The sequence below is a fragment of the Anguilla anguilla genome, chromosome 19, assembly GCF_013347855.1.
Source record: "Anguilla anguilla isolate fAngAng1 chromosome 19, fAngAng1.pri, whole genome shotgun sequence".
Classification (NCBI taxonomy): domain Eukaryota; kingdom Metazoa; phylum Chordata; class Actinopteri; order Anguilliformes; family Anguillidae; genus Anguilla; species Anguilla anguilla.
Window position 1 is genome coordinate 2025184 of NC_049219.1, and position 13639 is coordinate 2038822.

The following is a 13639-nucleotide window of genomic DNA, read 5'->3' on the forward strand; positions in this document are numbered from 1 at the left end:
GGATTGGTTATGCTGGCTCAGTGAGGGATTGAATAGAATGTAGGCATTTAGCAGAAACTTGTCCAGAGCAACTTCAACACACAACCTACATTTTTTTATATATACTGCCTTCCAGAATTATTTTTACACTTGATAAAAGTGAACAAAGAAGGCTCTATAAATAAGCAAGCAATGAGCTATGTGTATAACATGTTTAAAAAGGGGGGTATTTTCTTCAAAATAATAATAACAATTATATATTATTATTATTATTATTTTGAAGAAATTATTATTATTTTGAAGAAAATACCCCCCTTTTTAAACATGTTATACACATAGCTCATTGAGCTCATTGCTTGCTTATTTATAGAGCCTTCTTTGTTCACTTTTATCAAGTGTAAAAATAATTCTGGAAGGCAGTATATATAAAAAATGTACACCCTTATCATTTTTAATCCATCAAAATCTACATCTTTTTTCAGGTTGGTAAATTCCATGATCACTAAAATTAACTCACCAAACAGAATTTCTGAAAGAAGTGTGCCCTTTTTGTTGAAGCTAAGGACGAATGTGGATTGATTACAGACCAAAGTCTTCAAATCTAACATGAGCCGCGATCTCAATATCAACAGGCTTTTGGGAAGGATGGCCAGAAATGAGCCTCTAATTAGGGCAATAAATACATAAGCCTGGAGTTGCCAAACAGCATTTGGTACCTACTGAGTGTTACGGTCAGATAAGACCAAAATTCAGCTTTTGACCACGCAGTATCGCATTTGGGTTAGAAGGATCTGTAAGAATTCTACATGGCGACATGCCCTACGATTCAATTAAACACATCGCCAGATTTACGGCATATGAAAGGACTCAATATATAATTTGTAATTATTTCGCTTTTATATTTACCTGACACGTTTATTCTGTGTTGCCCTACCAGTTAGCCTATCTTCAACACAATAGGATGCTTGCAAACAATAAGGGTTATAACCTAAATTTATTGCCGCGTTTAATGTCCACAAAAACCAACAGAGCCTGCGTGAAAAACTAGAGAAAATGTCCTGTTAGATTGTTCTAATGCTTTTTTTTTTACCTAACACAGATGTTGATTCTGACGAATTTTCGTTTCACTCATCTTACTTTTTTAACTGAGTGAAAAGGGTGGTCAATATTTTAATTGAAAGGTGTAGCTAATTGTCTACTTGCTCGGTCTGATTTTAGAATCAAAGGGTTTGCAGAGTATACGCCCAATATCAGTATTAGTAGGTCTAATGTGTTGCGAAATGATCTCGACAGCTGAATGTTTTGTTCCGTTTCGCTCATATCGCTTTCTCACAGAGGGACAGTAGTTCAACTATTCTCTGAAAATGTACATATGCTAATTTTCTGTGGGTTTGTATATTAAATAAATACGTCCTCGTAATAGGCGCTCCACTAATGCAATCTACATCTGTACATTTGCAGGTTTGCCTCCGCGTTTATTCTCTCATTACTGATATCACTGCAGCTTTCTTCTTCTTTGGGTGAGTACACGTTTGTTTGTTTCTTTTTGCATGACTCGTTTACATGAACCAGTTTCAGTGGATCACAGTGGAGGTACAATTAGAATTATATTTTAATTTACAGCTGTAGTGGAGTGAATCAGCTGGCGCAAACACTGGTGTTGGTAACGCGTAAGGGAAATGTCGTTTTGGCTTTAAATTGCTATGGTTTGAATGGCCTTATGCATGTGTAGCCTATAGGTAACGTTTACCTTTTGTTTTTAAAATTCACTAATGGGTTTGTCCATTCAGTTAGGCCTATAGGCCTGAATGTATAGTCACACAAATGCGTCCAACTTTGCCATTTTCAGGAAGCTGCAGCAGTCCTGTCTTCTCTGTCTGTTGGGTTCTAAACGTCAGCGCCTCCGTGAAGAGGTATTAAGTTCAGAATATCAGAACCTTCGGTTCATAACTTCTCAAAGCACATTTACTTGAAACCTATGCACCTCGTTGTTTGTACGGTGACATTGTTCTCAATCCTTACCAGACCAGATACCAAGATCTGGCTGGACGGCAATGAACTTACACCCATAGGAAGTAAAGGCCAAATGGTGTCGTTGATGGTAACAACACTGGATGTGCATACATTACGCGCGGAATATGACGGAATCTCCCATGTGTGGAACTTTTCAGTTGTTTCCGGTAAGTGTGAAATTCAGTTGTTCACACGTTTGTGACTTTGACTTTGAAGCTGAATTGGAGAAGAAAACGGAAATCCATAATTGTAAATTGGATTTATAAGTGTATCGCTGTTTTGGCGATGCTTTTTAGGTCCATGTAGGATCCGTGTACTTTTTGGCCAATCTCTTTCCGTTTCAAGAACATCATTTTTTGTTAAACATATAATTACAGAAACGGGAAGCTAATTAATCGTTTACAAATGTATGATTGACACTGCAGTCCTCCAATTCCTGCTTACAAACTTCCTCCGGGTCCGACAATGTCTCCAACATTGTTGCTGACGGGGGGGATGTAGATGGATCCAATGCTGTAGATGCTTTTCTCATCAGATTCCATCAATGTGAGCAGTGCGCACAGAACTGCGTATCTCCCCCCCAGCGGAAGTGGGGTGAGTGTTACTGATGTTTCAATCTAGCTGATGACTGTTGTCATGGTCAATAATAGAAACTGCTAGACATATGTTTTCCAAAATATGGTCCATTGCCTCGGTCTTGTGACAGATTGATGGCTCTTAAATTATGCTGCAGGCCACTTAATTTGAACAACTACTTCTATAAAGATGGGAACTGGACTTGTAACCCAAAGGTTACTGGTTCAATTCCCAGGTAGGGTGCTGCTGTTATACTCTTGAGCAAGGTGCTTGATGTGAATTGCTTCAGTATATATTCATCTGAAAAAATGGATACTATGTATAAATAGTTCAAGTTGTGTAAGTTGCTCTGGATAAGAGCATCTGCTAAATTCTAGTGATGCAACGTATGTAAATATGCATTCAAAAAGCTGCTGCTGTTATCGTGACAGTCAAATTGTGCTGAAAAATGTATGCTGATTTTTAAAAGCATTTTGCTATGAATAAATATGCTGTAGAGCAGTGCTGCTCAAACTTGGCCCTCAGGACCCTCTGTATGCTGGTTTCTGTTCCAACCTAAATTGCTCCGTAATGTGCTCTAAAGACCAATATGTCTCAATATATCAATCAACGTTCAGACGGGTGAGAAATTAAACTGAAACACCTGAATGGAGTGAGTGAGTGGAGAAATTTAACACATGCAGATGTTTCCATACAGGTGTACTGCATGATACAATTAAGCAATTAACATCCTATCATGCTCTGTGGCATGTATAAACAATCTGAGTAGGCCCAGTTGACCCTGATTTTGGGTCATGATGGCAAGAGGAAAGGATCTAAGTGACTTTGAAAGAGGGTTCATTATTGGGCCATGGATGGCATGAGCTTCAGTCACAATGACTGTCCAACTGGTTAGTGTTTCAATAGAGAAAGTGACTAAAGTGACGTCTGCATTTAGATCTGTGGGAAAGACCACAGTAAATAGGGTCAGAAATTGTGGTCGAAAGTGGCCATTCCATGGCTGTGATGCTCATGCATCAGTGCAGTATGTGAGGAAAAACAGAAGAGCAGCTCTTCCTCAGGTGACTGAGAATGTCAATGCAGGATGTGATGAGACTGTGTCAGCAAGAACAGTCCGTCGACAACTACATAGAGAGGGATATTGTAGTAGGGTTTCTGTGCATAAACCCCTCATTGTGATACGGTCAGAAGTCATCCTTCACCATATTCTCCACATGTGATTTAGATTTATATATTTTTTTATTGAGCTTGCAAAGGTCAATAGATACAAATTCACGATACAATTGTGCAGTTTCCTTTGTTTTCCTAACACCCACTGGCCACCCCCCACCCCATGGTGCACCCCTAGCTCAAAGTAAGCTAGGTACACAAGTAAAAGTATATTAAAGGTAGTGATACACTGGACAACCCTTCAGGCAACACTTTTTGGCAACGCTGAGCAAGCGGACGTCCCAACACGCCTGCGCTGACCGCCTAGCGATCCCTCGCCCAGACAGATTGCACTTTATACTTTTCCTTCCCTCTCTCTCAATCTCTCGCCAGCAGGCACAACACCCCATCATGTCGCCCAAAAAGTTGACCAGGGCATTGCCTTCACAACATTGTCTTCAGCAACTTAATACTTTAACTGTGAACCATGACAAAAGGGTATAAAAATAAATACAATTTTTCAAAGAGTTAAACGGTTTTGATTTACAGTTTGACAGTAGCAAAATTATGCCATATCACATTACAATTTGCACTAGAAAACCAAACACCACCATATACCGCCACACCGCCAAAAACAAGAAAAACATTGTGACCCAGCATATCAACCATTAGTCCCTAAAACTGCCCTTCTTGCCATAAAATCTATATGCGGTTCCCATATTTTCAAAAAGTCCTGACTCTTACATTTTATGTTGTAGCCAATTTTGTCTAATGGAATGTAGCTGGAGATTTCATTTAACCAATGCGATACTGTAGGAGGGTAATCAGATTTCCAATGGACTGTAATGCACTTCCTTGCAGCGATCAAAGCAAGGTCAATGTTTTTTGTGAAGCTTATTCCAAGGGTCCATGTTGCTTGTGCCAAGAAGACACAAGCGAGGCGATTTTGGGATCTAAATGTCTAAACATAGTGCTATAATGTCAATTACAGAATTCCAAAATGTTGACACCAGATTACAGGACCCAAACATATGATAAAAGTTGCCTTTTTGTTTTTTGCAACGCCAGCAAAGAAAGGACATTGCAGTACTCATTTTATGAAGGAAAAAAAAAGACCAGTCTTTTTTCTTATATCCATCTCTAAATCCTTTTCCCATTTACATCTCATAACATCTGTGCTTGTAAACAAGCATTCTAACAGGGATTTATATACTTTAGAAATACATCTAGAAATTTTAACATCCTTATTGATGAGACATTGTATTTTGGATGGTTTGGGTTCCTTAAGAGTGCCTTGACTTGTCTGTGTCATATGACGAATTTGGAAAAACCTGAATAAGTGAGTGGAAGGTAGATTGTATTAATTGCAACTGATTAAAAGAGATAACGAATCTTTTTGATAATGGTCTATTTATTTCCCTTATCTCCTTGTCGTACCACGGCTTGAATGTGTCATCATTAAAACAGGGTGAGAAATTGGGGTTTCTCCATATGGGAGTATAGGGGGAGAGGCGTTCACTGTAACCCATAAGTTTATGGGAGCTCTTCCATATTTGTAAACTATTAACGATAGTAGGGTTCTTGGTAATTTTTTTAACCTCCTGTAAACCAATATAGGGCAGGTATTTCAACTCTTATGGAAGAATGCCACGGGACTCCACTCTTGCCCATGCACTTAATGAGCTGGAAAACCATTGCTTGACCTGGGTAAGTTGAGCTGAGAGAAAGTAGAGTTTGAGGTTTGGCAAGTTTAGACCACCAGCATTATATGGGAGCTGTAATAAGTTTTTAAACAAATAAAGGAATTTGAGTAAAACAGACATTTTAATAATGTTAGTTCTACCCATAAAAGAGATAGGAAGTTAGTTCATTCTTTTCAGATCGCTTGTAACTTTATCAATTATTGGGGGATAGTTAAGTTGATAAGCGTCTTCTATATTACTGGGAATGTATATGCCCAAGTACTTAATATAGTCTGGAGACCATTTAAAATTGAACTTGCCTTTTAAAGAATCAGAATTAAATTTGGAAATTGGCGTGATCTCGATCTTGGACCAGTTGATTTTGTAACCAGATAGATCGCCAAACTGGCCAACTATTGTAACAGGTGTTGGAATTGAATGTAAGGGGTCTTGTAAGTAAAGTAAGTGTCATCTGCGTACAGAGAAATAACATCACTTTCACCTCCAATATTAATACCTTGTGTATGGTCATGTGATCTTCTTATCGCGGCCATGAAAATGATGTGAATCCTATGGTATGGCCTTTGCAGTCACCAGATCTCAGCTGGTGAATGTGGGGCTTTATTTTGACACAGGGGAAACCAGAATGTTTAGCACTGTGGACCCTCTCATGGTTTGTGCTTTTGAATTGGAGCCATTTCAAATTTCTCATCTCAAGATGTTTGAATGAACATGGAAACTATTGAAAAGTAAAACTGAAAAGTTTAGTGCTGTCGTCACTTTTCTCAAGTGCCTGTTTTCCCTTTTGCAGTCTAACAGAAGCGAGTTGATAATGTGGTTAATCGGACCCCTAAATTCTCCATTAGAACGGCTAATTGGGAATCTTCAATTTCTCTTTCACAACAGGAAGCTCTCAAGGCATTCCAGCCAAATGAAGTGTTTCCCTGTGAAAACGACACGCATTATCTCTACCAAAAGGAGGACTTTATCATTGCACTTGGTATGCCTCCCGCTTTACTCTTGAACTTGACCAGATAAGGTTTTCAAAGATCTGAATTTTAACACATTCCAAATTGTTTGCAGTGCAACAGCATTTAAATCTAACATTCTGAAAATTCTTTTTTTAATTCACTTTTCTGCTAGTATGTTCCTCTATGTTTTACTACAATTACATTTTAGCAGTTTTACTGCTATTTCCAAGAGATTTAAATGGTGAAATGATGCCCCCATATAAGGAAATTGAGGGTGTTCACTTGGTAGAGTCATAAAGCTCCTTCACGAGCGTACAAGTTTAGGGATATTTGTGATTTATAAATATAATCTGCATGTGTGATAAAAAAAAAAATTAAAAAAAACCTTTATTAATTTCTAAGCAAATTGTACAAAATGTGTATGCACAATTTGCGCAAATGGTTGTACAATATAATTAAATCCACGCAAACTCTATGCATCAGGCCCCAGAACTTTTTTCCTTTGAATATGTAATTTACCAGAATATTTCTATTTTTACTAAGAATATAATTTCAGGGTATTAAATTAATTTCTGTGCCAAATACATGGGGCTTTTTGCACATAACTTCAAAGCTTAGAATCAGTTTGTTAAATGGTCCACATCAGTGTATAAAGCAGTTTAATTGGATAACTACATACATACTGATAATTAAATTGTTTCCATATGGATAATTGAAATGATCACTATACAAATTAAGAAAGTTTCTTTTTATTTATTTACAAGTTTAACAGTTATCGGAATGTGTATATCTTTGTTTGAATGCAGTTTAACAGGTGTTATACTGTATCAGAAAACCAATATTGCTATGATAAATACTAATGAATTTGACGTTAATTCAACATTTAACTTAAAAGCTTAGATTCAGGTTGCTGTTTAGATGTGTAATAGATGGAGTGATAGGTTCCATTAGGTCATAATTCAATATGACCTAATGAAACCTACTACTATAGGTATATTGATAATTATTAGTTGTTGGTGTGGGCAGTTTTTCTGTGTAAAGTTGAAGTAACTGTAAATTTGGCTTTAATCCGTGACTTTATGTGCAACGCAACAGAATGTCCCTGTATCACTCTACATATTAAATATATCAGAATGCTTTTGTATATTTGATGAATAATTTGTTAGCAGTGTATGACGCCTGAAAAATGAACATTGCCTCATTTCAGGTTTCCAGAATTCTAGCTTTTTACTAACATTATCTTTTTATGGCTTAATAGATTAGATGTTGGCTTACTGTTCTTCATTAACAGTAGCTTGTCTATGGAAACTGGTGTCTTTGAAGGCTCCATCAGCAGTGCAGCTTGGCATAAATGACCTCCTGGGTTACAATGCCAGTTTCTCAAGCACACCCTGCTCTCCCCAGGCCACACCCACCGCTTTCCACTGAGGGCGGAGTCTCGGGGTGCCTCCACGCTATTGGTCTCCTGGCGAGGGAGCCCCCATGTCCCCCCCGACCCCCTGCACAGAGTGGCGCTGTACCGGCCGGACCTGGACGGCCTGGCGGTCCTGTGCAACGAGACCACGCGCAGGGGGCACTATTGATTCGCTGGCCTGGACGGCTGCCGGAGCTACGTGGCGTGTGTGGAGATGGCGCCCGCCCCCCACGGTCCTGTGCCTCACCGCGCTCACCGGTAAGAGTGCGTCTTCCCCCACCCCCCCTCTCCCACAGTCCTGTGCCTCACCGCGCTCACCGGTAAGAGTGCGCCTGCCCCCCCACCCCTCACAGTCCTGTGCCTCACCGCGCTCACGGTAAGAGTGCGTATACAGACTAATCTGGTGTGTGCTTATAATAAATGCATGTGATAAATGCTGTTTCTTTTCCATGAATCATTCGGTATAGGATTGAATTGCGCGTATACAATCCTCAAATGACGACTGTAGCAGCAGTGAACAAAAATATATTTACCGTATTATATTTATGCCTTGCGTTTATACCGACTCTCCCCTACATCCTAAGTGACACTAATGTGTATGATGTTAGACTCTGTTCAAAACCCTGACTATTAAGTTTCACAGTCTGACCACAAAGTTTGTTGAATAACCATTTGTATATGTACATTTCACTCATACACACAAAAATGTTATGGGTAACAAGCATGTTCCTATTTTCAGCTTGTCTTTAAAATGTATTTTTCGTACCAATTTTCATGCTTCTATCCACCACATGACATTTTGTTCACTTAATTCTCCCTGCTAAATAGCCATTGTTATTAGTATCTTGTGCTTTCTACATTATGTGCATTATGGGCAGCACTGTTATCCATAGCCACTTCCGAGTACTGTACATTTACACAGTAGATTCGTATGAGAACCTTTAGATTCATATGAGCACCATTAGATTCATATGAGCACCAGTAGATTTGTAAGAGAACCTTTAGATTCATATGAGCACCAGTTGATTTGTAAGAGAACCTTTAGATTCATATGAGCACCATTAGATTCATATGAGCACCAGTAGATTTGTAAGACAACCTTTAGATTCTTATGAGCACCAGTTGATTTGTAAGAGAACCTTTAGATTCATATGAGCACAAGTAGATTCATATGGGCACCAGTAGATTTGTAAGAGAACCTTCAGGTTCATATGAGCACAAGTAGATTCATATGAGCACCAGTAGATTTGTAAGAGAACCTTTAGATTCATATGAGCACAAGTAGATTCATATGAGCACCAGTAGATTTGTAAGAGAACCTTTAGATTCATATGAGCACAAGTAGATTCATATGAGCACCAGTAGATTTGTAAGAGAACCTTTAGATTCATATGAGCACAAGTAGATTCATATGAGCACCAGTAGATTTGTAAGAGAACCTTTAGGTTCATATGAGCACCAGTAGATTCATATGAGCACCAGTAGATTCATATGAGCACCAGTAGATTCATATGAGCACCAGTAGATTTGTAAGAGAACCTTTAGATTCGTATGAGCACCATTAGATTCATAAGAGCACTATTAGATTCATATGAGCACCAGTAGATTCATTTGAGCACCAGTAGATTCATATGAGCACCAGTAGATTCATATGAGCACCAGTTGATTCGTAAGAGAGCCTTACGATTCATATGAGCACCATTAGATTCATATGAACACCAGTAGATTTGTAAGAGAACCTTTAGATTCATATGAGCACCAGTAGATTTGTAAGAGAACCTTTAGATTCATATGAGCACCAGTAGATTCATATGAACACCAGTAGATTCGTATGAGCACTATTAGATTCATATGAACACCAGTAGATTTGTAAGAGAACCTTTAGATTCATTTGAGCACCATTCGATTCATATGAGCACCAGTAGATTCATATGAGCACCAGTCGATTCGTAAGAGAGCCTTTACTTTCAAATGTGAACCAGCAGATTCATATGAGCACCAGTAGGTTTGTGTGAGCACCAGCAGGTATATATGTGCACCAGCAGGTATATGTGAGTAGATTCATGTAAGAAACCCCTCAGATACTCCATACGGCATGTGGAGGTCACCAACTGTAAGAAACCCGTCCGCAAACCAAACAGTGGAAGTATCTGTGTGGTGAAGGAACGTATGTAGTCTTGCTGGAATGGGATTAATTTCATGTTATCTTGATTATCTGACTCCAAAATAGTGTTTTCACCTTTCCTCTGGTGCTAACAGTAATGCATGGCCAGAGGAAACTGCTTTCCACCAGTAGTGTGTCTCTATACTGATCGCTGTCTAAAACTTGGTAGAGGCAGACATGTCTCTGGCTTGTGTAGCCTGCATAAATACAATTGAGTATGAACTGTTACAACACTAGTGTATAGGCCAGTAACTACGAGGTGCTGATATCCTCAGTTCTATGTGTATGTTAGGACCTTAAACTGCTAGGTGTACAGTGGTAAGAGTCAACGAAGAATGGCAGGTTAAAATGAATGCAGTTTATTGTTCAGTGTGTCCAGTAATATTAACGATATACAATGGTGCAAAATGTGAGTGGTGAAATGGCTATACACATTTGCATATGCGCAGGAGACGAGTTTTGACGAGTCTCCCTGAACCATTGCACCTTTCCCCATATATACAAAAAGATCAAAGCAAAACACCAAGTCATGAAATAAAGACACAATCAGGACCAAACAGTACAGATCAATGATCCTGCTTGTGCTATCTCTGTAAGCTTATCACACCGGGTTAACCTTGGTATCTGGCTGGCCACTGACCCATTTGTATCAAGATCTTCAGTCAGCACCCCACCACCAAAGACACCAACTTGTTTCCCATGTTATCAGGTTTCTACTGTAACGATACAAAACTTGATCACATTATATTATGGAGAACCTAAGGTTCACATAATGCTGATCCAGTAGGATATTTTTCTATTGAGCACTGTATCTATCTAATTTGCTGACTCCCTTCTTTTGGAGGTCTGATAAGTAGCACACTTCTGTGAACTGCCCTATTGCCATATGAGCACCAGCAGGTTCATTAGCATTGTGCAATTACTGTAGCCGAACATGCATAGGCTCATGGGTTAGCCTGTTTGTGTGAATGATCACATTGTAAAGCTTGGCTGTGCTGGTGCGTGCTCAGAGTGCCGTGTTAAGTTCCCTGTGTGAATGCCCAGATCCTGACGTGCCCAGGAACTTCAGGGTGACCGCTTGGGACAGCAACAGCGTGACCGTGGGATGGGACTGCCCCCCGAGCGACCCCGCCTCGGGCCTCACCGCCTTCCTGCTCACGGTCTTCCACGTGGACGGCTCTGGCCACGTCCTGGAGGAGAGGAGCTTCAGACACACGCTGGGCAGCCCGGTGTTCACCGTGGGCAGCTTGCCTCCCTGTAGCAGGGTGCAGCTGGGGCTTCAGGTGGTGTGCCAGTCTACGGGCCAGTCTGTGGGCCAGTCTACGGGCCAGTCTGTGGGCCAGTCTGTGGGCCAGTCCCGCCTCAGCAGGATGGTCCTCAGCGATGGAAACTCTGGTATAGCTACAGAGCGCCTGTGTCTGGCACCCACACCATATGACCAAAAGTATCTGGACACCCCTTGTTCTGGGACTGTTCTTCATGGTTTGGGCTAGGCCCAGTGATGGCAAATCTTAATGCTACAGCATACAATCACATTCTGGATGATTCTATGCTTTCCCAACGGTTTGAGAATGGTGTGGATGAACTTGACTGGCCTGCACAGAAACCTGACTGCAAGTCCATCCAACACCTTTGGGATTGGAAAGCCAACTGTGAGCCAGACCTAATGGCCCAATCAGTGCAAATCCCTGCAGCAGTGCTCTGGTATCTTGAATAGGGCCTTCCCAGAAGAGTGGAAGTTGTTATAGCAACAAAGGGTGGGCCAACTCCATATTAACATCAATTATTTTGGATAAGATGTTGAATGTCAGGTGTCCACATACTTTTGGCCATGTATTGGTTGTGTGGTGTACAATACAGTTCAGGCCAAAAGTATTAGGCCATCTGTGGGTTTAAAAAATAATAATTTTTAGAAGACACTTTAGGTAGGGAGGAATTCAGTTAATTTATTGACATTTATTGAATAACGAACCAAAGTACAGACATTTTTCAATTTCTACCTACGATAACACAAGTTTTACTTAAAACAACTTTGAAAACAACTTTTCTCAAAATAACCTCCTTTGGCTTTAATTACAGTTAAAGAAATTATTGGAGGTCTGTCTAATCTTTCTGGAGGCAGAGGAGTAAAATTGTTAAATTGACTGAAATCTTATCGATGCGTTTTTTTTTTAAACCACAGGTAGCCTAATACCGTTTGGCTTGTAGTGTAAGTGAACTAAAGTAAAATCTCTCTATGTTGCTCCCGTGGAAAAGAAAGAAAGATAACACACAAGTCCATCATTCACAACAATGGCACAGCTTAACTGAACTGTGCGGGATTGAAGTGGTGGTTTGCAACATATTTTAAATACACACATTTTGATGATTCATCTCCTGATTCCAAATCAGCATAGGTTTGACTTACTCACAGACAGGCTTGCTTCCTTGCTTAGCAATATCTCCACACGGCAAGGCTGTCACATATGCCTATAGAATATATACATTATATATCTACCTATAGAATGCTTAAATGTCCGGTCCAGAGACTGGGTAACCCGGCATGGGAAGCTGCAGATACCACAGCACATTCAGCACTTACTGAGTAAATAATGCCGGAGCGAACAGATTAAAGAAAAAGACGCCTATACACTACAATCCCGCAGTTAGTCTTAATACGCTTTAAAAACTGCAGTTAGATGTATGGTGCAGTCCTACATTGATGCATACTTTTATCTAGCCCCAGGGTAGAGGCTAGTGGAAAAAACCTGTATGGTTTTCCTGTCAACTTACTTAATGTACTTGTAGGTTTCTTGGATTTTTCACTAGATGTTGCTGTCAGTGCAGGATTACCAAGCTCCTGCCAAAGGAAATCATGTGATTTTGTTAAGTGTGTCCCTGGCGCATGACCTGGCACATGATGGGATGTGCTGGATTAAGAGTTTGTGTGCCAATCTCTCCTCTAATTTTGAACAGTGAATCGACTTCATCACTTCCAACACATCTAACAGGGGAATGCTAATATTGTCTTGGATACTACTGTTTGAAAGCTTTGCCTGATGAAAGAGTTTTGTTTATTTTTTGTCCCCTAGCAAACTCTGAAATCATAAACCTACACCAGTCCTCCTTTGGCTCCCGCAACTATACGGTGAGCTGGTCCGTGCAGAACATCTCCTCCATCTCCAGCTTTAAGGTGTACCACCAGGGGGAGCTCCAGAGCTCCACGCTCCTCACCTGGCACACGGTGACAGGCCTGCTTCCCTGCCACCAGTACAGCTGCAGGGTGGAGGCCCTGTGTGGGGACAGCACGGTCATGAGCGTTAGCACCATCCAGACAAAAACAGGTGGGCCAATAGCGTTGGGGGGCGGGGCTGTCTGTATTGGGGAGGGGCCTGGCTGTGTGGGGGAGGGGTCTGGCTGTGTTGGGGAGGGGCCTGGCTGTTTTGCAGAGGGGCCTGGCTGTGTGGGGGAGGGGCCTGGCTGTGTGGGGGAGGGGCTTGGCTGTGTGGAGGAGGGGACTGATTGATTGGGGGAGAGGCCTTGCTGTTTTGGGGAGGGACCGGGCTGTGTGGGGGAGAGGCCTTGCTGTTTTGGGGAGAGGTCTGTTAAAAAATGGGCTACAAACAGTCAACTTTATGAAAAGGATGATCATCTCAATCCAGTGATTTGACAGGTGATAATAGAGATCTGATGGGCATCTGAATCCAGTGAT

The 13639-nt window shown here is 40.8% G+C and overlaps 1 protein-coding gene across 1 annotated transcript in view; it reads left to right on the plus strand.

Moving 5' to 3' along the window:
• LOC118218891 overlaps positions 1 to 13639 on the plus strand; it is a 217111-nt gene that overhangs the window by 91246 nt on the left and 112226 nt on the right. The window contains exons 8-9 of the mRNA XM_035401618.1: positions 10993 to 11343; positions 13020 to 13271. Coding sequence (XP_035257509.1) covers positions 10993 to 11343; positions 13020 to 13271 — 603 coding nt within the window. The remainder of the gene's footprint in view (positions 1 to 10992; positions 11344 to 13019; positions 13272 to 13639) is intronic.